The sequence below is a fragment of the Sesamum indicum genome, linkage group LG6 (assembly GCF_026168435.1).
Source record: "Sesamum indicum cultivar Baizhima isolate 11 linkage group LG6, ASM2616843v1, whole genome shotgun sequence".
NCBI classification, from domain to species: domain Eukaryota; kingdom Viridiplantae; phylum Streptophyta; class Magnoliopsida; order Lamiales; family Pedaliaceae; genus Sesamum; species Sesamum indicum.
Window position 1 is genome coordinate 2258009 of NC_142662.1, and position 21004 is coordinate 2279012.

The window sequence follows — 21004 nt, forward strand, 5'->3', positions numbered from 1 at the left end:
ACAGAGAAACCCAGAGATTGAAAGACCATAAAATCATCTGCAACCAAATCTATTCATTTCCATTACAGCCCTATTGTCAATAACAAAGAATTCAAAATTCACAAGGTGTGGATGCTAAACGAATCAATCGAATAGTAGCATCAACGAAAGAATAGCAACTCCAGGTGAATTACTTCCACTGACAGCTCATTCTAATCCTATCAAAGGAGCTCAACAAAAACAAGAAAACCATATCTGCTATAGGAAAAGGCTGGAACAAACCCATGTATTAATACAACAAAGAGGGCAAGATCTCCTCCGTGGTCATGTCCAAGGTATCTGATCCTGTGAGAGACAAAAAAATTCACATTCACATCTATTTTTCTGGTCTTCAAAATGTCCATATTGGCACTGAACAATCTTCATCTAGAGATTGACTGAGGACAAACAGGATCATCTTTGTTTGCCCAGCTTTCTTTCATTCCACATGCCTGGATCGGGCGTTCAATAAGTCCACCCGTCGCGTCCTTTCTCAACACTGAACAATAGTTCCTAAATGTCTGTACACTAACATGAAGTTGGAAATTGAGACTGAACAAAAACTTCATCTCCAACTTGTTCAATTCCGCCGTGCTGACTCCTCCCACTCTTGCATAATATGCATTGTTAAAGAATCTGAAAGTCATTTAAATCATACTACAATTTAGAAAGGGCAGGTGGGCGTAATATACATTAAATCATACAGCCATTTAAGGTATAGTAATTCACTTAAAAAAAATAACTATTTGTTGTTGGGAAATTCATGACTCCTCCTTTAGTGGTAAGACTCAATTCAAGTAGTTGACTTCATTCATTTATTTATTGGATGAAGAAATCATTAACTAAACAGATTATACACCAAAAATTATTGTCTCAAGCATAAATAACAAGCCTAAGGAAACAAGTATAAGCTTTGAAGTTAGATGAAAGAACTCACGCATCATCCATAAATTTTGCTGCCACCATAACACTCGTGATAAGGAGGCGGTGGATGTTGAGGGACGTCAAGCACAAGTTTGTCCGTTGAATAAACCTGTCCACATATATATGTGCAATAACAAAGCAAGAAGGGCTGCAGCACGAATACTTAAAGATCCGATCTATGTATTGTTGAATGCTGAGAGATGGTGCTCTTAAACCATGGAGTATGGTCACAACATCTTTAGTTTGTGAAGTCTCCAACATCCTTTCATTTTTTTGAACGCACCTCTCCAGAAACATGGAAAGAAGTGATAAAACTTGGGGCTTCTCTTCCTTTAGCCCCAACGTTATATAATCTAGTGAGCATACAATCTCCGTTTCAAGTGCCAATGGTCCCATTTCCAGATACCCGTTCTCAGTTGCAAATGTCAAAGCTGAGATTTGCAAACGATCCTGCAGAAGATTGATACAAAATAGAGCCATTTCATCACCAAATAACAAACATCTCAAATCTATTCATTTCACATCAGAGAACGAGTAAAGGCACTCAATATACAGCGAATCACAGCCAAGTTCTCATGAATTCTAAGAATTCCAGTACTTAGGCCAAGCAATGTGTCAATGACATGATCTTGATCCTCAAATCATCCATCAAGAAATTATTGAAGATAGTCCCTCTTTAAGAACTTCACCAAAGGAGCTCTAAATTTCAAGAATCTTTTATTCATGAAATAAGAATTTGCAAGAGTACATGATTACATACATATTAATGAAAAGTAACAGATCCAGCCCGGAACTACATTATCTGCTCAAACAACACAGCAACAGAGCTCAGAGAAGATTAAAGAGAAGATCTTGACACAGGTAAATATTCAATCAGCATATCTGGGCAAAGAAAATAGCAAAGAGGAACAACTCATATGACCTTTAGAAAACCCGAAAGGTGAGTAAAACTTGTACGAAATCAAGAACCCATAATTCAGATAAACAATTTTTGTTTTAAAAAAAAATTGACAAGAAAATCCAAGAAGCTGCATGAGATGAGAACAAAGCTTACCCCCCAAGTTCTTGAAAGATCTGTACTCCAGTCTTTACATTAGCAGAACAACTTCTGACTATCATCGCATCAGAACCTCTTTGTTCCAAGAGAAAGGTAGGTTTGTTCAATGAACAAGTAAGAAATACACTGCCCACCTTTAAATTTGGCTGTCGTTTAGGTCACTGCACATGGAAAAAAGAACCCCACTTTTTTTGTCCCCTTCCTAATTTCAATCTTTTTCTCTCACTATACGCATAGATGTATGCATCCATTGGTTCACTTGAAGCTGATTGCTTCGTTCTTGAAAAGGGTTTTGATTTATTTATGTAATAATAATATTATTGTATACAATTCACATGAAAGCTACAACCCACCCTCTCTCTCTCTCACACTTACTATGTGTATTTTTGTGTGTACGTGTGAGAGAGATAGAGAGAGGAGTGGTGGTGGCGTGATGGTGGGTGGGCTCCATTGTGGAAGGTAGAGTGTCGGTCGTCGGTAGTAATTTTTCATTTGCTGGCGGTGCGGCGGGTTCCCGGAATTATTATTATTTTTATTATTTTCTCTTTTTTTCTTACTTTACATCTGTACTTTATTTAGGGTAAATTATATTTTTTATTCCATAAATTATATTTAGGATAAATGGACCTGTTTTCAATTTTGATTCCACATTCAAGTCAATTCGTACATTGAGTCCCATATGTAGTTTTTTTTTGTAATTTAGGGACTATTGAGGGATTTTCGTCACTTGATAACGACAGTTGCTCTTTCCGTTAGTCAATACAATCAAAATAAGAGTAAATACATTTTTGGTCCCATAAGTGGACCTATTTTCAATTTTGGTCCCACACGTAAATGTGCGAATTGGCCTGAATGTCGGACAAAAATTGGAAACAGGTCCACTTATGGGACAAAAAATGTAATTTACCCTTATTTTTATTGTATTGACTAATGGAGAGAGCAACTGCTATTATCAATTGGACGGATGGGATTTCAAATTGAAAAAAGAAAACCACATATGAAACTCATTGTACGTATTGACCTGAGTATGAGATCAAAAATTAGAAATAGGTCTGCTTATGGGACCAAAAATGTAATTTATTCCTTTCTTTATTTCCTAATTCTATTTAGATCTTATTTTTTTTCTTCACCAAAAATTAGTTTTGGCTTTCCCCTCCCTCCCTTTATATATATTTGGAATTTCTGCTTGCAGTTGCATAATTTCTCATTTTATGTTTGAAGTGAGAGATTAAAATCTTTACTTCTAAAAGTGAATTTCAAACAAATATATATATATATATATATATATATATTTATTTATTTCTACACATTGGAATACAAATAAATTATTAATTTACTCTAACGTTCAAATATTATATATCGAATATGTATTCTGATCTCATAGCAAGATCATAATAATAAAGACAAATACCTAACTATTTTGAGAAATTACAATAAATTAGGAATTATTTATCAACATATAGAGAAACTATATCAAAATTTATTGAACACTAAGAAAATAAAAAGAAATTTAAAATAATTAGTGAAAAAAATATGAAGTTTACAAATAGTAAAAAGACTGTTTTTTTTTTATGTGTGTTGTGTTTTTGTCATAGTGATGTGTTGTCCTACCCAATAACATCACCACGTTGAAGGGGGTCAGCTTCTTTGTCTTCAAAAATTCGTTTGTAAGTGGGACATTTCTTGAAAGTAGATAATTTTAATTAAAACATAAATAAATAAATAAATTAAACACCGTCGCTCGCTCATAATAGCACAATGATCGTAGAGAAAAGGGATGATTTCGCCCTTATTCTCTCACATTTAGTATAATGATATATACATCTTTTCATGGTTTGAAAAGTTATATTTAGTGTTTCTGAAATTTGTTTTTTTTATATAAATAAATTTTTTAATTAGTTGAGATTCATCCAACTTATTTATGTTAGCAGAAAATTGAATAAAAATTTATATTTATTTCGATTGATTTATTACAGGTCAAATAGATATTTTTATGATTAGATTGTCCTTGTACATTTTTCATATGTTAATGCATGTAATGAGGTATATTTTCACCGTTATAGGGTAGTTTAGTTAGAAAAAAATTATTTGACCTATAATAAGTCAATCGAGGGTAAATATCAAATTTTATTTAGTTTTTTTTTTATAATATCAAGAAGTTAAATAATTTTAACTAATGAGAAGACTTATTTGTTATATGAAAGCAGATTTTTAAGAGTTTTAGATGTAATTTTTTGAAATTTGGGAAGGGAGTGTAATTATTCCTAGAAAAAAGGATAAAGAAGCTAGTATGGTTACTATATTATTAAATTATGTTTGGTGGCAACAAAGTGGCTGTAGTTTAGTGGTAAGAATTCCACGTTGTGGCCGTGGAGACCTGGGCTCGAATCCCAGCAGCCACAATCAGAGTTTGTCTGTTTTTTGCCCCATTTCTTGACGGATTGCTAGAATAAAGAAGAAGAGTAGTTGAATGATTATAGCAACTTTAATTCTGCTTAACATGAGCAACTTTTGAGATATATAAATTCCAAATGAACAACATCGAATCTTCAATGCATGAGCAACATTCCATGCTGATAATTAATTAACCATCACCAGCTCATTCTTAGATTTTGCAAGCAACCAGACGCATTCACTGATGTTGCACCGGAGAACTACATTCATTCATTAACAACAGGGGGACTCATGAAGAGTTGTCGTTGATTTGGCTAAACAAGAGAACAACCATTCGTCGTTCAACAAAACCTGACGGCATGATCAAGACTCGGGCGTCTTGCAACGTCTCATCTTTTGCTTAGGATCATCAGCCGCAGGCAGCTGGAAACTTCTCTAAAACGTTTGAGGTGATAGAATAATTTATGGTACGTAGCATCCGTCTACACTAATATCACTTCCTGTGAACCGTTCACAGATCCTTCATCTTCTCATACTGTGGAAAAGCCATCAGCTTCTTGAATAGATGCAATTCAATAGCAGACAGTGAGGTACAATAGGCAAACAAATACAAGAATCTTGTCCGACTTCACCATAATAATATGAACAAATATTGAAGCAAAGGTCTTGTTTCTGCCTCTATAACAGAATACTATTGTGTATAAAAGACGATCACGAAAGGGTCTAGTTTGAAATTACCGCTGCAACTTGTCCACGAACAAACTCCAAGTTCTTGACTAGCTCATAGTTCGCCTCCGTCAGAGCCTCAATCTGCAAAGTAAAACAGAAGAACTCTCTGGATGAGTAAACAAAGATAATTATTATACGGAACAAGAAGGAAAAAAAATGAAAAACATCACTGCCTTTTTCTGCGATTCAATGTACAGGCTTTTGTAATTCAAGTCAGGAGAAGAGCCCTCATTTGGAATCCCCGGAACCTGTTCAAGAGTCTGATCAAGCACTAGTTTCATCAAATGGATATAGAAAATAACAAAATAAAGTTCTGGCACTGTTGCCACCTGAAGCTTGAACTCATCGACTGCTAGAATGAGATCGATGTTCGACCTTATCTTCCAAGTTCCTTCCGTTCGAATCTGCCACTGTGGTAACTTGCTGAAAACGTGGTTCTCCCGAGTTTTTTGTCCCTTAAGATTGGCAAGGTATTGACTTGTTCAGAATGCGGTGCCTTGTTCTTATCATTTTCCACAAGATTAATATGCTTGACAACAGGTTTTGCTCCTCGGCTCCTAGAAAGTGATACTGAAGTTTTAAGACGTCCGGATCGTCTGACAACTGTGGTAACCTGTCGGGTTTTCTTCATCAGCGGTAAACCATTGGAATTTGGCTGAACTTCATTTCCAACATTCATACCCTCCGTTGCGTTTGTGTTGTTGGTATGTAACTGTACTTTCTCATCGATAGTTGTTGGCTCTGAACATGCATTGGAGGTATTTTCCTATCATAAAAAGTTCAAAAGACTAGTTAGAAGTTAGTTTATCGTTGGTTCTCGTTATTCGTCTTGCCTTTCTTTTTTATTTGTTGCGTAATCAATGACAAGCAATGCTGTAATATGAGCTAATCATGTGTTTGTACATATGCAATATACATATGAGAAAGGAGAATAATAAGCTCATATCTTGAAACAATTTCGGTTATCTAAAATCTATTAAAAGAAGACATACATCTTACGTTATCGCGTTAGTCCTCCAAAGCCTAAGTCTTATAACCTTCGTTGCACTTCATATCTCTTTGTAAGACATAGCTTGGCATTATTAAAGTGGCCATTGATGATTGATGATGTTTTGAGAAGAATCAGCAACTTATTATATTTTCTTTGGAGATGAGAGAATCGGAACTGGATTTGTCTTAATAGTAGAATAGGAAAAAAATGATGGGTCCTTCACCAACCAAGTGGCTGTAGTTTAGTGGTAAGAATTCCACGTTGTGGCCGTGGAGACCTGGGCTCGAATCCCAGCAGCCACATATTTTCTCCTTCATCTTTTTCTTACCATAAATACATAGCTATATATGTGAAATGGTAACTAATCCCCCCCTCTTTCTTCCTTTGTTTTGGCAATAAACACATTATATTGTCCCTTCTCATCATACTTCTGAAACCTGTGCACAACTTTGTCCCATTTTTCCAAATGAACAAGTTGGAATAAACATTACATTACATTACATACTTTGATTGTCCCTTTTGACGATCACATGTTGTATGCACAGAAACCATCCAAGATCTCTCCCCCACCCCACACCAGTAACCAAACATTTCAGTCACAATAAATTTAGCACTTAAGAGTGTTTGGACAAACATAAACATTTATCAACGCTGCATCAAATCATGCCATGCAAAAACGCAGACTGCAACAATAGGTATCAAGAGCTGCTTTGAATAGGCTAACCAAGAACCAAAATTTAAGCGCATTTGTCATTCACAAAGGCACACTCACATCTGGAGACAATACCATTGCCGAAAGTCGAGAATTTTTTTTCCTTAAATAATAACACTTATTCGGTTTCAGTCCTTAAATACCACCACTTACACTTCTAGTCCCTCAACTAGCACCGTTTCTGCTGTAATTTTAATTAATTACATGAAGAAATACGTATATTAGGTTGAGAAAAAGAGAAGTATTTATCCCACACAGGAGAATGATGGGAAAATGTCTGGGCGAATATCTCCATCTCAAGATGTATCCTTTTTCATAAAAACATTTGTACAATTTTTAAATTTTGAATTTTTATAAAATTCGTAACAGCAGTTGGACTTGTTATTTTGCAATTTTCATTGGACTGAGAATTGTTAGAGTATAATTCTCGTTGTAAACTTTCTATTTAATTTTCGTTTCGTTAACATCGTTCTAACTGTCATATTTAATTTTGTTCCAACGTAGCTATTATTGCTCTTGATTTTTAAATTCGATTGTTATATTTTAGAACGTTATTTCTATTACACAAAATTGAATTTTTCCAACAATCTTGAAGGAAATATAGAGGTTTTAAAAAATTGAATTTTTTGTTGGAACGTCTAAAACAGTTTTGTCAACTGTTGTTTTGAGCACTCAATTTTTTTGTTAAATATTTGAATGTTACTTTCAGTTTTCTAAGTTATTAAAATGGCCGAACAAATTTTTGTTGCAAATCCGATCGCACCAAAAGTCAACTTGACCGATCTGTCGGATAAGCTTTCGGGTCAATTTTTCAAACGCTGGCAACAAGGTATCAAAATTTGATTAACGATGAAAGAACTTTTGACAGTGATTCAGGTGACCAGACTTGAACCTACTGATACCAATCCTAAAACTGTTGAGATGGTGCATTGGATAGAGAGGGATCAAATAGGTCGAGGAGCGATTTTGTCAGCTTCATCAAATATGCTCTTTGACGTCTGTTGTTCCGATTCTTATATTGCTAAATCTCTATGTGGATGAGTTGGATCGAAAATGTAATACTGAAGAGCAAGATTCGAAAAGTATTCTACTTTCAAGTTCATGCGGCATCAAATGGTTGAGGACGGGTCTGTAGTTGAACAGACTCACGAGATTATCATCCTTGAGCATACTCTGGCTGATGCTGAGATGAAACTTCCTGAAAAGTTTCTGGCCATGTCTATAGTGGACAAATTTTCGAAATCTTGAAAAATTTTGGCATAACATTCAAACATCAGAAAGGATGGGAAAAATACTATGGCTTTTTCAAAAGCTAAGCAGTGGAAAGAAGCTGTCAAAAGTGAGATGGACCCAATTGTTTCTAATGGAACATGGGTGCTAGTCAATTTCTCTCTAAGGTGTACTACAATTGGGTGTAAGTGGATCTTTAAGAAAAAACTGAAACCTGATGGGACCATCTATAAATTTAAAGCCAGATTGGTGGATAAGAATTTTAAATAAAAAGAGGGAGTAGACTATTTTAATACCTATTCTCATATAGCTTGGTTGACTACAATTCGAGTGCTTATAGCAATTGCTTTAGTGTATAGTCTCTCGATTCACCAGATGGATGTGAAAACAGTCTTCTTGTATGGTGAACTTGAGGAGAAAATATACATGGATCAGCCTGAGGGATTTGTAGCTCAGGGTAGCGAGCGTAAAGTTTGTAAACTGTTAAATCTCTTTATGAACTTAAACAAACACCCAAGTAGTGGGATGAAAAGTTTGAAAAAGCTATTCTTGCGTTTGGCTTCACCGTAAATGAGGATGATAAGTGTGTATATACTATAAAGTTAAAGGAGATAAAATAATTATTTTATGCCTGTATGTAGATAATATTCTGTTAATAGGATCATATCTAGAAATTATTACCAGAACCAAGTCATTTTTGAAAAAATAAGTTTAAAATGAAGGATATTGGTGAAGCTGATGTAATCCTTGACATCAAGTTGATTTGTTCAACTGATGGGAGTAGTAATTTCTTAGTCTCACTATATTCAAAAGATAATTGAGAAGTTTTGTTATCAAAATAGTAGAATTGTTAAGACACTTTATGATTCTTTTGTAGCTCTATTAAAAAATGAAAGTGGTGTTCTAGTTGCACACATAAGATATTCCCAAATTATTGAAAATTTACAATATCTAGCAAATGGCATGAGACCAAATATAACCTTTTATGCCTCTCTGCTTTTGCACGTATTAAAATTTGATTTGAATTAAATTATTTATATTTATTACATGATTCATTATTTTCTTTAAATTATAATTTAATTTAGATGTTGATATGCAAAACAGTAGTAATTAGGTAGGAGTTTGAATCTCTTTAGAAGCTCAAATACATAATCTCCTTAGCGAGAGGTTTATTCAGAACAAAACTATATATGATACTAAAAAGATAGGACTATCAATAACTTAAGTTATGAGGGTACTAATTGCGTCGCATGCTTTGTCATTTAATGTTGTATGTAGAAATAAAATCCAGAGCTTTCTAATTGAACGAGGTATATACATGCTCCGAATAATGAAACACTAACAATGTTGTAGACTATATTAAATATTTTCAACATACATATGTACATTTTTATCCAAATGACATAAATTTGATATTTCTCTTATAAAAAATTAAGAAAATTATGAATCTTAATCTCGTAATTAATATTATTTTAACAATTCTAACAATTTATAAGCACAACATGAGATTTGAGTAAAAAAACGTGTTCATGTTTTTTAGGTTTGAAAGAAGATTTACGTACAAATACAGGAAATGTAAATTATTGGGTGATATGGTCAAAAGATTAAGAATCATGAAATATTTTAATTCTTCAAAGTTTTAAAATTTGATTAAAAGAATTTAAAATGAAATTGGATAATACTTTCTTATATAGTAGCTTTTTATTTGGGTGAATAACATTTTATCTCCAGTCGTATTGTAAATGAACGAATTATTCCTCTATAAAAAAAAAAGCAATTTATCCTTCTGTGCTTTTTAATATGAAACAATTTACCTCCCTATCTAAGCAGGTAAATTGTTGCGTTTTAGAAAACAAAGGCCGGTAAATTGCTATATTTATTTTATACAGGGACAATATACCCATTTGCAATATCACATAAAAGTTGTTTGCATTTTCTCCCTTTTATATGTATCATATGTGCAGTTCTCGATTATATATCATTGTGAAGAACCAAGTTTTACAGAACACTTCCGTTTGGACAATACGGGATGATAGGGGTTCATGGGGTTGGAGGAAATTGCTACGTCTGTGAAGTTTCCTTCGCCCAATGGTAGATTACCGCATTGGGGATGGAATGAGTTTCTATATTTGGCAAGATCCATGACATCCTCTTGAGCCACTTATTGACAGATTCCCACGCGCTCCGAACCTACTCGGACTTCACTTGTAGACCAAGCTTAGCTCGGTCATTTGGAGGCGAATGGTGATGGCCTCCTATCACGGATTTCGAGTGCTTGGATATTACTTATTTATTACCTCCAATCCATGGAGGAGTAGACCGTATTATTTGGAGATTGGACGGCGGGCAACCTTCGACCAATGCACTTATCAGATTATTTGATCCACCAGGGACGAAAGTAGATTGGGCTTCACTACTTTCGGGCTCCTGTTAAATCCCTTGTCACCTTTTCATTTTATGGATGACGATTCTCGGCAAACTCCCAACGACGGACAAGCCATGGCTCTCTCATCTTGGTGATTGTATCTTGTGTGATGGGGCGATGGAGACTCATACTCACCTCTTTTTTCAATGCTGATATAGTAGACGGTGCATTTCCGAGATTCGCTGATTGGTTCGATTTCCATGGCCCAACCGACATTGGGCAAATGACATTGATTGGGTAGCACGGAAATGGAGGGGTAAACACATTGTCAACCTTGCTTATAGAGCATTGCTTGCTTCTTGTGTTTGTCATATTTAAGGGAGAAGAATCTGAGGCGATTCGAGCATGAAGAAAGAACAGCAACCACTTTCGCTTTCTTGATTGTTAACGATGTTAAACATATGATTCTTAGCATTAATCTAGCTTGTTCAGTTAGCACATGTGCCTTATACAAACTATGGCGTATCCCGTGGTCTGTAACGGGAGAAACCAACTGATAAACACTATGTTGTACTACTATTCTTCAGTTAATGAATATTACATTTACCAAAAAAAAAAAAAAAAAACCAAGTTACAAAATTATTGTATCAATGATAGATCATTCAGGGTGAATAACAATTTATCTATCTGTGTTAGTAAAAAATGACAATTAACCCTGTGTAAAATAAAATAACACTTTATCCTCCCAGCAAAATTAAAAATGTAGCTCATTGGCTATCTATGCAACTTAAACATATGTTTCGATATAAAAAGATATCTCGATATATTTGACCCTGTAAACGTTGACTTCCACTCCACAGACAATAGACATACGGGAAACAGTGAATGCTTAATTTTAATTTTATTACTTAAGATATACATTCAAAGTTTTACATACAACTAATTTATTTGATTTTTTTTTTTGCTTTTATTTTCATTCCAACAAAATTATTATAGATATTAATAGATCCTTTATTTTTATTTTTATTTTTATTTTTTTCCACTTAAATAAATATTTTTTGGAATTTCTTTTGTCCATTTTGCTTCCCTCCAAATTAGCAATCACACATTCAAACATTACTAAAAGAAAAGAAAACACCCTAAGGAGTCAGCAACAAATAAATAAAAGGGATGTTTTTCACTGTTACGCACCGCTTGGGCTTTATTCTGCACCGTCAATCAGCACAATTATATTAGGAAACCTCATCAAATATCCAACTTCCAGTATTTCCCACCAATAGAAACAGCCTATTGCGCAGAAAAAGGAAAATGCGGAGCAAGTAGACCGAGAGCAACCGAGTCGCTGGAGCAGATAAGTGGCAGTTTGCTCCTGTTTCTTACGAATTCTCGCCCACTTCAATGGAAGCCGCTCTCCTCAAACCTCAACCCCATTTCTACACTCAATGTTCGTTTCTGTAAATCTTTTATGCTTTGTCAAGATTCTGGTTCTATTGTTTTCTTGTACTGTGTAATTCTGTGGTTCCATAGTGTTGATTACCAAGAATTTATGTTTCTTTTACTGTTGTTTAAGGATTGAATTTGTTTTCACTTTTGCTGTTCAAGGGTTTAGCAAGAACCCGTATAGTACTGTGTTCTTCCAAGTATTTACTTGTTCTTGCGTTTATTCTATTTTGCAGCTCGAACTTCTTGGCGTAATTCTCAATTGCACAATTCAGGATTTTCAAGAACTCATATTTCCCTTAAGACTGCATCTTCTGAATTAAGTAGAAGGCGGTTTTGTTTATCAAGAAAGCATGAATTCCTGAACGAAAACGGGGGGTGTTTGTCATTCAATTGTTTTCGAAGGGACGTGGTGACAGTTCGGGCTGCATCGACAGAATCCATAAATTATGAGCAGTTTATAGATACATCGGGAAGTGGGGAAAGGGTTGAGAATGTGAATAGTTTTGAAACTTCTGCAATTTTGGAGAGGAAGCCTGAGGCGTTCAGGAATAGGTTTTTGAACTTTGTACAGCTTGGTTCAATCATTAACAATGCTGCGGAATCCTTTTTCAAGAGTGAGATAAGGAGGAGGCTATTCGTGACCGCAGTTTTGATAGTAGTGAGTCGGCTCGGCTACTTTATTCCCTTACCGGGATTTGATAGGAGGTTGATGCCAGAAAATTACCTCAGCTTTGTTTCTGGTTCTGTTGGTGGGTAAAATTTTCATCAATTTTAGGTTGAAAATTGATATTATATGCCCAGTTAAATTTGGAAGCAATCAATATTCTTTGGAGGTCAATTTGTATACTTTATTAGTAGGGAAGTAGCCAATGAACTAATTCTTGTTTTTATTCATGTTTCTTGATGTTATCTTGGTTGTTGGCATGAATTCTTCTTTATAGCAAACAACTGTAGACTTGTTTATCATTTTGTTGTTCTATAGTCCACAAAATTGAGTGGTGGAATTCGTATCTGAATCATACCTGAATTACCATTCACATGGTTTCATTGAATTCTTGCTGTTCTTGAATCAAGACTGGAGAAACATATTGGAAAAGTTGCATAATGGTTTCTCTTTGGTCGGCCATTTCCTAACTGCTTCACCACAGGTTAATGTGTCTCAGTAGTTGACTAACTCTGATTGTCCTTTTGCCATAGTGATCCTCAAATACATCACTAGTTCTTGTATGTTTATTAGGGAGTCTGTGCACATATGGAATATATGTTATTTTCTTCTGTATCATTTCCTTTGTCGATGATGAATATCTTTTTCATCAATTCTTTCAGTTACTTCTCCAACTTGAGTTTCATTATAAAGATCGTTTTTTATTCCGTTTTCTTAAGATACGAGTTGACTGTTTCACTATATGCAGATGAGCTTGGTGATTTAACGCCAGAACTTAAGCTTTCTCTTTTTCAGCTTGGGATCAGTCCCCAAATAGCAGCATCAATCCTAATGCAGGTTTAGTCTCTTTGAGCTTTGAGTTATATTTTTACTATTTAATGAATTTGGATCTAACAGTTGTGGTCTGATTATGTGTAATGCCTTGAAAACAACCTTGTAATATGGCAGAGTAGCTGACCTGTTAGGAATATGTGTGCTTTATTGGATAACATTTTAGAAAAAGTCACTTCCTACCATATTATTTGCGGGGACACTTTCAATACTTCACTGCTATTGCCAGATATGATACCTTTGAATAGGATTCGTAATATAATTCAACACCATTCAGGGAAGCTATCTATGGTTTTCTTGGAGGCGTAGAGCTTTACAGGCAGTATCATAGCTGCTGGAAATAATATGTTAGAATATCCTCCCCAAAGTACCTCTGTATATCTTGCTTAGCTTGGTTTACCCTTGGTATTAACTATAATACTGTAGACGGATCTAACTGTGTTCTCAATCAGAATGGATTTAAAATTTGTTTGCTTCACCAGATGTTAGTTATTTCTGTTTGAGGTGGCCGATTGGGTGGTGGCAATCCCAAGACTTTGAGGGTGCTATTTGTAATATCATTTTGTGACTTACATTCGTCATTGATAAGAGTACTTTGAGCAGTACTGTTTCGCAGGTTGAATCAATTTAAATGTGGCATCATGAATGGTGTTTTCGTGAAAAATGGCAGTACTGGATTTTTTCAGATTTAGCTAATTATGCGTGAAAAGTGGAATAAGTCATAATATATAAGCCCCTTAAAAGGAATTGGTGCTAATTAGCATTCTTTTTCAGGTGCTTTGTCATGTTGTCCCTTCCTTAGTGAAGCTGCGGAAAGAAGGCTTAGATGGTCATGAGAAGATCAAGAGTTATATGTGTGTCTAGTTATTCATCTCAAGCAGTGAGACGGCCCTTGTGAAATTTTGCTTAAACTTTCATAATATTTCTGAGTGCATGAATGAGGCTCTAGTGTTCATCTATCTCTGATGTCTTTCAGATGGTGGATCTCTCTTGGCTTTGCAGTGATTGAGGCTCTAGTTCTTTCTTTTTATTCTCTTCCCTATTCTATTTATGCAGCCAGTCACAGGTAATCATGGACATTCATGCCATATTTTGTCTAAAGTCTCTGATATGACCCTGACTTCATTGTTTCCTGTGCTTTACGTACATAATAAGCTGAATGTATTGATAAGAAAAACATGTATGGTTCATCAGAAGTGCATTCTTTCCATATTTGGAAGTAGGTGTACTTTGGCTTGCTAGTGATGGGATTTTTCTTTTACCATAATAGTGAACTTGGTAACAGTATGTTGTATGTTATCTGCAGGGCAAAACATGTGATGCTGACAACTTTGTATCTGGTCTGTGGTGCAATGACAATGACTTGGATTTGTGACAAGATATCAGAGTCCGGGTTTGGTATATATCTGTGTATATCGTGTTGTTATTTATTTATGCATTTTGAAACTGATAGTGCTCGCCTTTGCTGCTATTTCTGTCTAGTTTTTCTTTTCTTGATAATTTTTTATTTGCATTTTCAGAGTTCTTTCCAGTTGGAAAATTTGCGTGCAATGGCACCAACACTGCCACCTAAAAATATATAAATAGGGATAATGAAAAGGGACTAAAGTATACTTCACATTGTAGCACATTATAGTATTGTGAAGTCCAAGTGCTTGATATGTTCCTAGCTTGTGCTTATAGTCTTGGGATCCGTAGAAATTAAACTGTGAACATGTAAATGTTTGCCAAATTAATATGCGAATTGTCGTATTTTATTTTTAACTTTTTGCTCATCATGTTTGCTGAGATTTTAGCCCTCTAACTACTGTACATGGCCAGGTCAAGGATCATCGTTAATTATCTGTGTCAGCATTTTGACTGGCTACACAGATACATTGTACAAGATGTTAACTCAGCTCTCAGGTGAGTTGGAAGAACAAAATCGTCGTACCTTTTGGTGCTCTCACTTGTAACTTTCTGGTTTGTCACATATCTTCTACTATTCGTGTGAGCTTCAATTAGGAGTCTCTTAATTATTAATGAAAATACACGGTACATTGAAATGTTCAATTCTGGACTGTTCAGGAAATGAGTGGGCGAGTTATTTACCCTACAGACAAACAGGAAACTTGTCTGGTTGAGAAACTTGCTTCATGCAAATGATTGTGTGAAGTTCAGGGAAGAGAGTAAAATAGATGGTAGACATATGCACTACACCTAGAGCTTTCTACGTCATCAAAAAAAGCTGGTCTCCATGCAATACAGAAAGATACTGAGATACTCCTCAAATAAGTTGCAGAATATATAAGTAAAAAAAATATGAAACTCAATTGTTTTTAACTTTTGAATAGGTATCTGGTTAAATTTATGGGGAATGCCTATTGACGGGGTAAATATTTACACCCACTACTTGCCCTTTTTTCTTAACATAGCTCTATGTTCTGTCATTTATTCTACAAAATAACAGCTTTTCCATTTGTGGGCTTTTCCACTTAACTGCAGGAAGTTCTGTGAGCTGGTGGCCTTATGTACTTGCAGTATTAGGTGTTTTCACCATAGTGACTATGTGGGCTGTTGTTGTAACTGAGGGTTGCAGGAAGATCAAGTTGCAATATTATGGTTTCAAACTTGCTTCTGCTACCAGGTAAATTCCACCTTATGTTCTGAAATATTTTGCCCTTGATTTCTTCATTCAGGAGATATTAAAGTTATCATCCCAACTGTTCAACAGTACACAAATCTTGACTATCAAGTATCTTGTCTTGACTGGAAAATAGTCAATGAGGTGTAGAGGAGTAGCATGAAGAGAAACAAGATTTTGGAATAGCAATCTAGGGTTAGTGAAGTTCCTCTGGAATGATTATTATGTCTTTTCACCTTCATGATGATGGGTGAAGGTGCTCTGAGTGAGTTGGGTTGTTGCTGTCTCATTTAATTCAGTTGAAAATGTTTCCCTGCATATCAAATAGTCAGCTTAATAGGAGGAAGTAGGATCATGCGTGCCTATGAAGTGTCCTTTTCACATTGAATAATTCGATTTAACTTTTTCTGGAATGGTCCTTTTTGGTATGCTTCATAATTTTGGACATTGATCAGTTTATTTGCTCTGTATCAACTAATACTTGGTAAAATAATAACTAAGAAATTGTATTTCAAATTCTGTATTTGGTCCTGAGAAGAATTTTGGTAGCCAAAGGAACGTAACCGTTCATTGTTTTATCCCTGCTTTGGACAGAGAAGATTCTCCTCTTACGGAGGTGGAGCCTTATATTCCATTCAACATAAATCCTTCTGGAATGCAACCTGTTCTCACCACATCATATCTCTTGGCATTTCCAGGCATTGTTGCAGGGTACGGGCTTTTCTAATTTTACTGTTTCTATGTATCTCTTCTTTGTATGTCAAATCAATTTGGAGAAGTTCCAAAGCTTTTATTTACCTTCCTGTCAATGTGTGGGCTATTTCCCATGTGAGTTTGTGTGATTATCCTATTGTTGAATGCATTATTTAATTTTGCCTTTTTGTGGATGCCTGGAGTAGGACTTGAATTAACTAGTTTCCTTTCTTCCTCGTGTTTAATTTATATGGTCGACTGTTTAGTTGTGCTATCCCTTGGTTGCCTGAATAATTTGGCACTGCATTATTGGTTTGGTTATCTCATTCTGAGCTCGCAGCTTTAATGTCTAATATATGGATTTTCCTCAGTCTTCTAGGTTCACGCTTCTGGGAAAATGTGAGGGATATCCTGAATCCTGACACATCTCTTGGTGCAGAGCCATGGGTTTACTATTCAATTTATGCATTTTTCGTTTTCCTGTTTAACATCTTTGACATCGTAAGTGACTTTCAACCATCAATGAGTTTCTATTTTCATCTTATCTGTTTAAAGTCTGAAACATTCACCACATACATATAGGTCAATGTAATAATGAAGCGTTGTCTTTTGTCTATGGTTGGCGTATTTTAATTACTTCTTGTTAATTCTGCGTTAAAGGAAAAAAAAAATCAAAAGAATAGTTTCAATTAACTGGAATATGGAAATGTGGTTGATTGTGGTGATTTGCTTGGTCTGAGGGGTACCTCACCATTGACACTTATCTCAATCTCTTAACTAGGCCAATATGCCAAAGGAAATTGCTGATTACTTAAATAAGATGGGTGCCCGAATTCCAAACATTAAGCCTGGAAAAGCCACGATTGAGTATTTGACAAAGATCCAAGCTTCAACACGTTTTTGGGGTATAATGCTTTCCACATGTTTTTACTGTATTCTTCATTATATGTAATTCACTTTTTCCGCATTCTGTTTGTCCCAATCCTCATCTATCATTATTGCAATCATCTTGCAGGCGGCGTATTGCTAAGCTTTTTGGCTACTACGTCGACCATTCTAGATCATTACTTGCGGCGTATCAATGAGGGTTTCTCCATAGGGTTTACATCAATTCTAATCATTGTAAGTTCATTGCTTTCAGAGATCTCTCGCATTCCAAACGACATTTCCCCCATCTATTTTTAGCAGTTATTCTATATCCACTTGACTTCTTCTGTTGGTATCTGCAGGTGGGTTCAATAATAGAATTGCGAAGATCCTACCAAGCGTATAACGTAATGCCAAGTCTTAGTAAAGCACTGCGACGTTATGGACTATGATTATCTAAAACAGACTCGAGTAGTCCCATAGGCTGCGGGAATCAATGCTTAATTGCTGGTCAGTTGTCTCTTGTTGAAGATGTTGAATCATCAGAATTCACACTCACCAGTCTCATATTGAGGGAAGCAGCGGTCTATGAATTTAGAGATGTGGTGGCTAAGCCAATGTCTATTGGATCTGCTTCGTCATGTTCTACAGAATTCTTCCCAGCAGTGATGTACTACTCGCAGACACTGTAGCATTATAGTTGAGAATCTACAGCAATATAATGTGGGACTAGTGGAAATTATAACATAGAGTTACAACTTCTGAGGAAGAAGCAATGTATATTGATGTGGTAGACTATCCCATATAAGTAGTAGTAAATTCCTGGATTTAAAACATAGGATGGTAAATTTCTATGGTTAAAAAACAACCTTGTCTGAATCCCAGTAGCCATTCATTTGCCGCTCTTAGCCGGATGTCTCCGTGCAAATACAAGTTTCAGCTATGAAAAGGAGTAAGATATGTGTTGGATTTCAAGAATTTGGAAAGTTCATTTTGTCTGCATGGATGTGACCATAAATACATAAGAACAAGCTTCTCCAATCAAAGACCAGCAAGCCATATGCATCCAATCATGGAGCACAAACCGATGTGTGCAAAACCTCTCTCTCTCTCTGCATATATATATATTTATGTCAATCACTTCTTAACCTCTTATATCCATCAAAACTCATCAAAAAGAAGGAGAAAAAGAAGAAGAGGAACAAAAATGGCACTCGTTCAAAAACTCAACATGATCATGACGATCATATCCCTGATCGGCCTAACGGGACTGCTTTCCGTCGCTAAGAGTGAGCCGAACACCAACGTGAATCTCCTTTGGTGCAACGAGAATGGGTACGCAGAGGAGGACCCATATGCCGACAGTGTGGCCTATGTCCTTGCAGACTTAATGAACGTCACGCCCTCACGCCAAGGCTTCGATTACAGCACAGTCTCTCCATATGGGACGGCAGTTTCATATGGGCATGCCACTTGTAACACGGGCCTCTCCAACAACGACTGTGCCAACTGCCTCGTTGCGGCCAAAGCATCGGTGAGCAGCAGCTGCCTGAACAGCGTGGGTGGGAGGGTGGCGATGGTTGACTGTGCCATGAGATACGAGAATTATCCATTCTAAGCAAAAGTCTTGAATAGGAATTCAATATCTACATGAGGATCAATGTTTCATATTCTACCTATGTATTAATTCGTGAGACTACTAGTACTGTCCTGATCGATTTGTAGGCACTGCAATGGCTCGTCATTTCGTTCAAATGTCGAAGATTCATTTCTTTTATTAATTACATTTAAGCTATAGCCATATATTTTATTACAGTGAAATATACAATCAACTTTCTTGTAATATAGCAAATGAGCAAATTATCTCCATGTCAAGAAAAAAAAATAATTTACCTTTCTATATTTTCAAAATAAAGCAACTTACTTTTTTGGATAGGGAGGTAAGTTGCTTCATTTTAAAAACATAGGGGAATAAATTGCTATTATTTTTCTATAGGAAGGTAATTTTCTCATTTACAATATCATATGGAGGTAAATTGCATTAAACTCTCTCATTACATGAAACTTTAAATTCTTGTTCGTGTACAAATATATATCGCTAGTACTCCTTTCTGCATGCATGGAAGGGCGAGTGCGACATACATGCATGTGTTTTGCCAAAGGAAAAATGAACATCACGTCGCGTTCATCACATTTGAAGCCATAATAATTGAATTCCCTTTATTTTGGTTGACGTGGATCGATGTTTTTATTATAATTTCTGAAAAAAATTAAATGTTCAAACCATAAATTCTAATTTAGATCGAATTTACTTAAATTTAAATTAATTATATAATAGTAATATATGTATCGTGTGATTAGTGTATAAATTAAAAAAAAAATGATTAATTATGTAGCGAATGTATTTATTAAACTTATAATATCCAAAGAAATTAAATGACTTTACCATGCTTGCTTCCCAAGGACATAGTAAGTATCAACTTTTTTACACTAAGGGTAAAAGTTGAGTGATTTTTGGACTAACTTATATATATTCATATAAGGTTTTTTGGTACTGAATTATGGATAAACTGGTTAACTTTGTACAAACTTGAAACATCCGTTGTTGAAGTGTCCGAATTTAGTGATTCATTAAAACAAATTTTTTCTTCCCTTTGTAAAATTCTAATTCGAATCGAATTTGGTTGGAGCTAAACCAATTATATCACAAGTACAATATACTTATTGCGTAAATTCATAGATAGTTAAAAAAAATGATCAATACATATGAGTATACAACACTTGCTTTGTGACTGATTTGATTCGATCAAATTATCTGAATTGAGTAAAAACTTTTTCCTCAATTTTTTGATATGACAGTCATTTTGAGGGTATTGTATATTGAAGGATCCAATTAATTTCCAACATAAAGTCCTTGATACTTAGAAGTTGAAGGGGCGCTGGCTTGATTAATGAAGGCTTAGAGGTGCTTGTTTGGGTGTGTTATATAAACTTTTTAAAACAACTAATGATATATTTAAAAAGTTTATAAGATGTTAGAAAAGTGTTTGGTTAAAAAAATAAGCTTATAACATCGTAAAATAAGACGTTAAGAGTTTATTACTTATTTTTAGTATCTTAACAAACTCCTTCATTTTTGTCCTATTACTTAGAAAATTTAGTACTGACATATTTTAAGTTTCATATTTTTAAAAAAACTTATTTTTAAAATAAGATTAAATTCGAAAAATATCCTTTAAGAATATGATGAGTTTATGAGATTTTTTAAATAAATTTAGCCAAACATCCTCTTAGTAAAAGCTATTAATTCTTTAAATAATACAATAAGATACATGCTTAAATTCACTTTTGATCTCATAATTTAGGTCATTTGACATTTTCGTCCTTTAACTTTCTTAAAGAGCATTTTATTCCTGCATCATTTCAATTGTCCACCTCAAAAAACATACATGTGCATTTCACG

The 21004-nt window shown here is 35.0% G+C and overlaps 4 protein-coding genes and 2 non-coding genes across 8 annotated transcripts; 4 read left to right on the forward strand and 2 right to left on the reverse strand.

The window, feature by feature from the left end:
- Window positions 1–17: 17 nt before the first annotated feature.
- LOC105165288 (cyclin-P3-1) lies at window positions 18–2273 on the reverse strand. 2 transcript variants are annotated; one of them, XM_011084253.3, is made up of 3 exons: window positions 1997–2273; window positions 956–1392; window positions 18–654 (listed from the first exon to the last, which is right to left on the reverse strand). In XM_011084253.3, exons 2-3 carry the CDS (start codon window positions 1336–1338, stop codon window positions 402–404), a joined length of 636 nt encoding a protein of 211 aa, XP_011082555.1. In that variant the 5' UTR covers window positions 1339–1392; window positions 1997–2273; the 3' UTR covers window positions 18–401. The 2 variants fall into 2 exon arrangements, with proteins under 2 accessions (XP_011082555.1, XP_011082556.1); XM_011084254.3 differs by lacking the exon at window positions 1997–2273 and adding an exon at window positions 1703–1990.
- Window positions 2274–4329: 2056 nt separating this feature from the next.
- TRNAH-GUG (transfer RNA histidin (anticodon GUG)) lies at window positions 4330–4401 on the forward strand. Its single transcript has one exon. It is a non-coding gene; the product is annotated as a tRNA-His (tRNA).
- Window positions 4402–5019: 618 nt separating this feature from the next.
- On the reverse strand, window positions 5020–5801 carry LOC148787634 (uncharacterized). The gene is made up of 3 exons (XM_088882292.1): window positions 5601–5801; window positions 5296–5370; window positions 5020–5203 (listed from the first exon to the last, which is right to left on the reverse strand). The coding sequence occupies exons 1-3, from the start codon at window positions 5799–5801 to the stop codon at window positions 5117–5119; spliced, it is 363 nt and encodes a 120-aa protein (XP_088738418.1). The 3' UTR covers window positions 5020–5116.
- Window positions 5802–6343: 542 nt separating this feature from the next.
- Window positions 6344–6415, forward strand: TRNAH-GUG (transfer RNA histidin (anticodon GUG)). The gene has a single exon. It is a non-coding gene; the product is annotated as a tRNA-His (tRNA).
- A 5218-nt stretch (window positions 6416–11633) lies between these two features.
- On the forward strand, window positions 11634–18420 carry SCY2 (SecY protein transport family protein). Of its 2 annotated transcripts, XM_011084251.3 has the most exons (13): window positions 11644–11864; window positions 12097–12612; window positions 13276–13364; window positions 14133–14212; window positions 14335–14424; window positions 14665–14756; window positions 15180–15263; window positions 15843–15984; window positions 16576–16692; window positions 17046–17175; window positions 17456–17579; window positions 17690–17796; window positions 17904–18420. In XM_011084251.3, exons 1-13 carry the CDS (start codon window positions 11819–11821, stop codon window positions 17991–17993), a joined length of 1707 nt encoding a protein of 568 aa, XP_011082553.1. In that variant the 5' UTR covers window positions 11644–11818; the 3' UTR covers window positions 17994–18420. The 2 variants fall into 2 exon arrangements, with proteins under 2 accessions (XP_020550630.1, XP_011082553.1); XM_020694971.2 differs by lacking the exon at window positions 17046–17175 and having other exon boundaries at window positions 11634–11864; window positions 16581–16692.
- A 328-nt stretch (window positions 18421–18748) lies between these two features.
- Window positions 18749–19159, forward strand: LOC105165359 (antifungal protein ginkbilobin-like protein). Its single transcript, XM_011084339.1, has one exon. The coding sequence runs from the start codon at window positions 18749–18751 to the stop codon at window positions 19157–19159; it is 411 nt and encodes a 136-aa protein (XP_011082641.1).
- Window positions 19160–21004: the final 1845 nt, after the last annotated feature.

Excerpts from the sequence above, each read along its gene's own strand:
- LOC148787634 (XM_088882292.1), bottom strand. The coding sequence starts at position 5,801 with ATGAATGTTGGAAATGAAGTTCAGCCAAATTCCAATGGTTTACCGCTG. Across the intron at positions 5,371-5,600 it reads AGGCACCGCATTCTGAACAA|GTTCCGGGGATTCCAAATGA; the intron begins GTCAATACCTTG and ends ACTCTTGAACAG. Across the intron at positions 5,204-5,295 it reads ACATTGAATCGCAGAAAAAG|ATTGAGGCTCTGACGGAGGC; the intron begins GCAGTGATGTTT and ends TTTACTTTGCAG.
- LOC105165359 (XM_011084339.1), top strand. The coding sequence starts at position 18,749 with ATGGCACTCGTTCAAAAACTCAACATGATCATGACGATCATATCCCTG.
- SCY2 (XM_011084251.3), top strand. The coding sequence starts at position 11,819 with ATGGAAGCCGCTCTCCTCAAACCTCAACCCCATTTCTACACTCAAT. Across the intron at positions 13,365-14,132 it reads CAGCATCAATCCTAATGCAG|GTGCTTTGTCATGTTGTCCC; the intron begins GTTTAGTCTCTT and ends ATTCTTTTTCAG. Across the intron at positions 14,425-14,664 it reads ATTTATGCAGCCAGTCACAG|GGCAAAACATGTGATGCTGA; the intron begins GTAATCATGGAC and ends TGTTATCTGCAG.
- LOC105165288 (XM_011084253.3), bottom strand. The coding sequence starts at position 1,338 with ATGGGACCATTGGCACTTGAAACGGAGATTGTATGCTCACTAGATTAT. Across the intron at positions 655-955 it reads GCAAAATTTATGGATGATGC|ATTCTTTAACAATGCATATT; the intron begins GTGAGTTCTTTC and ends AATGACTTTCAG.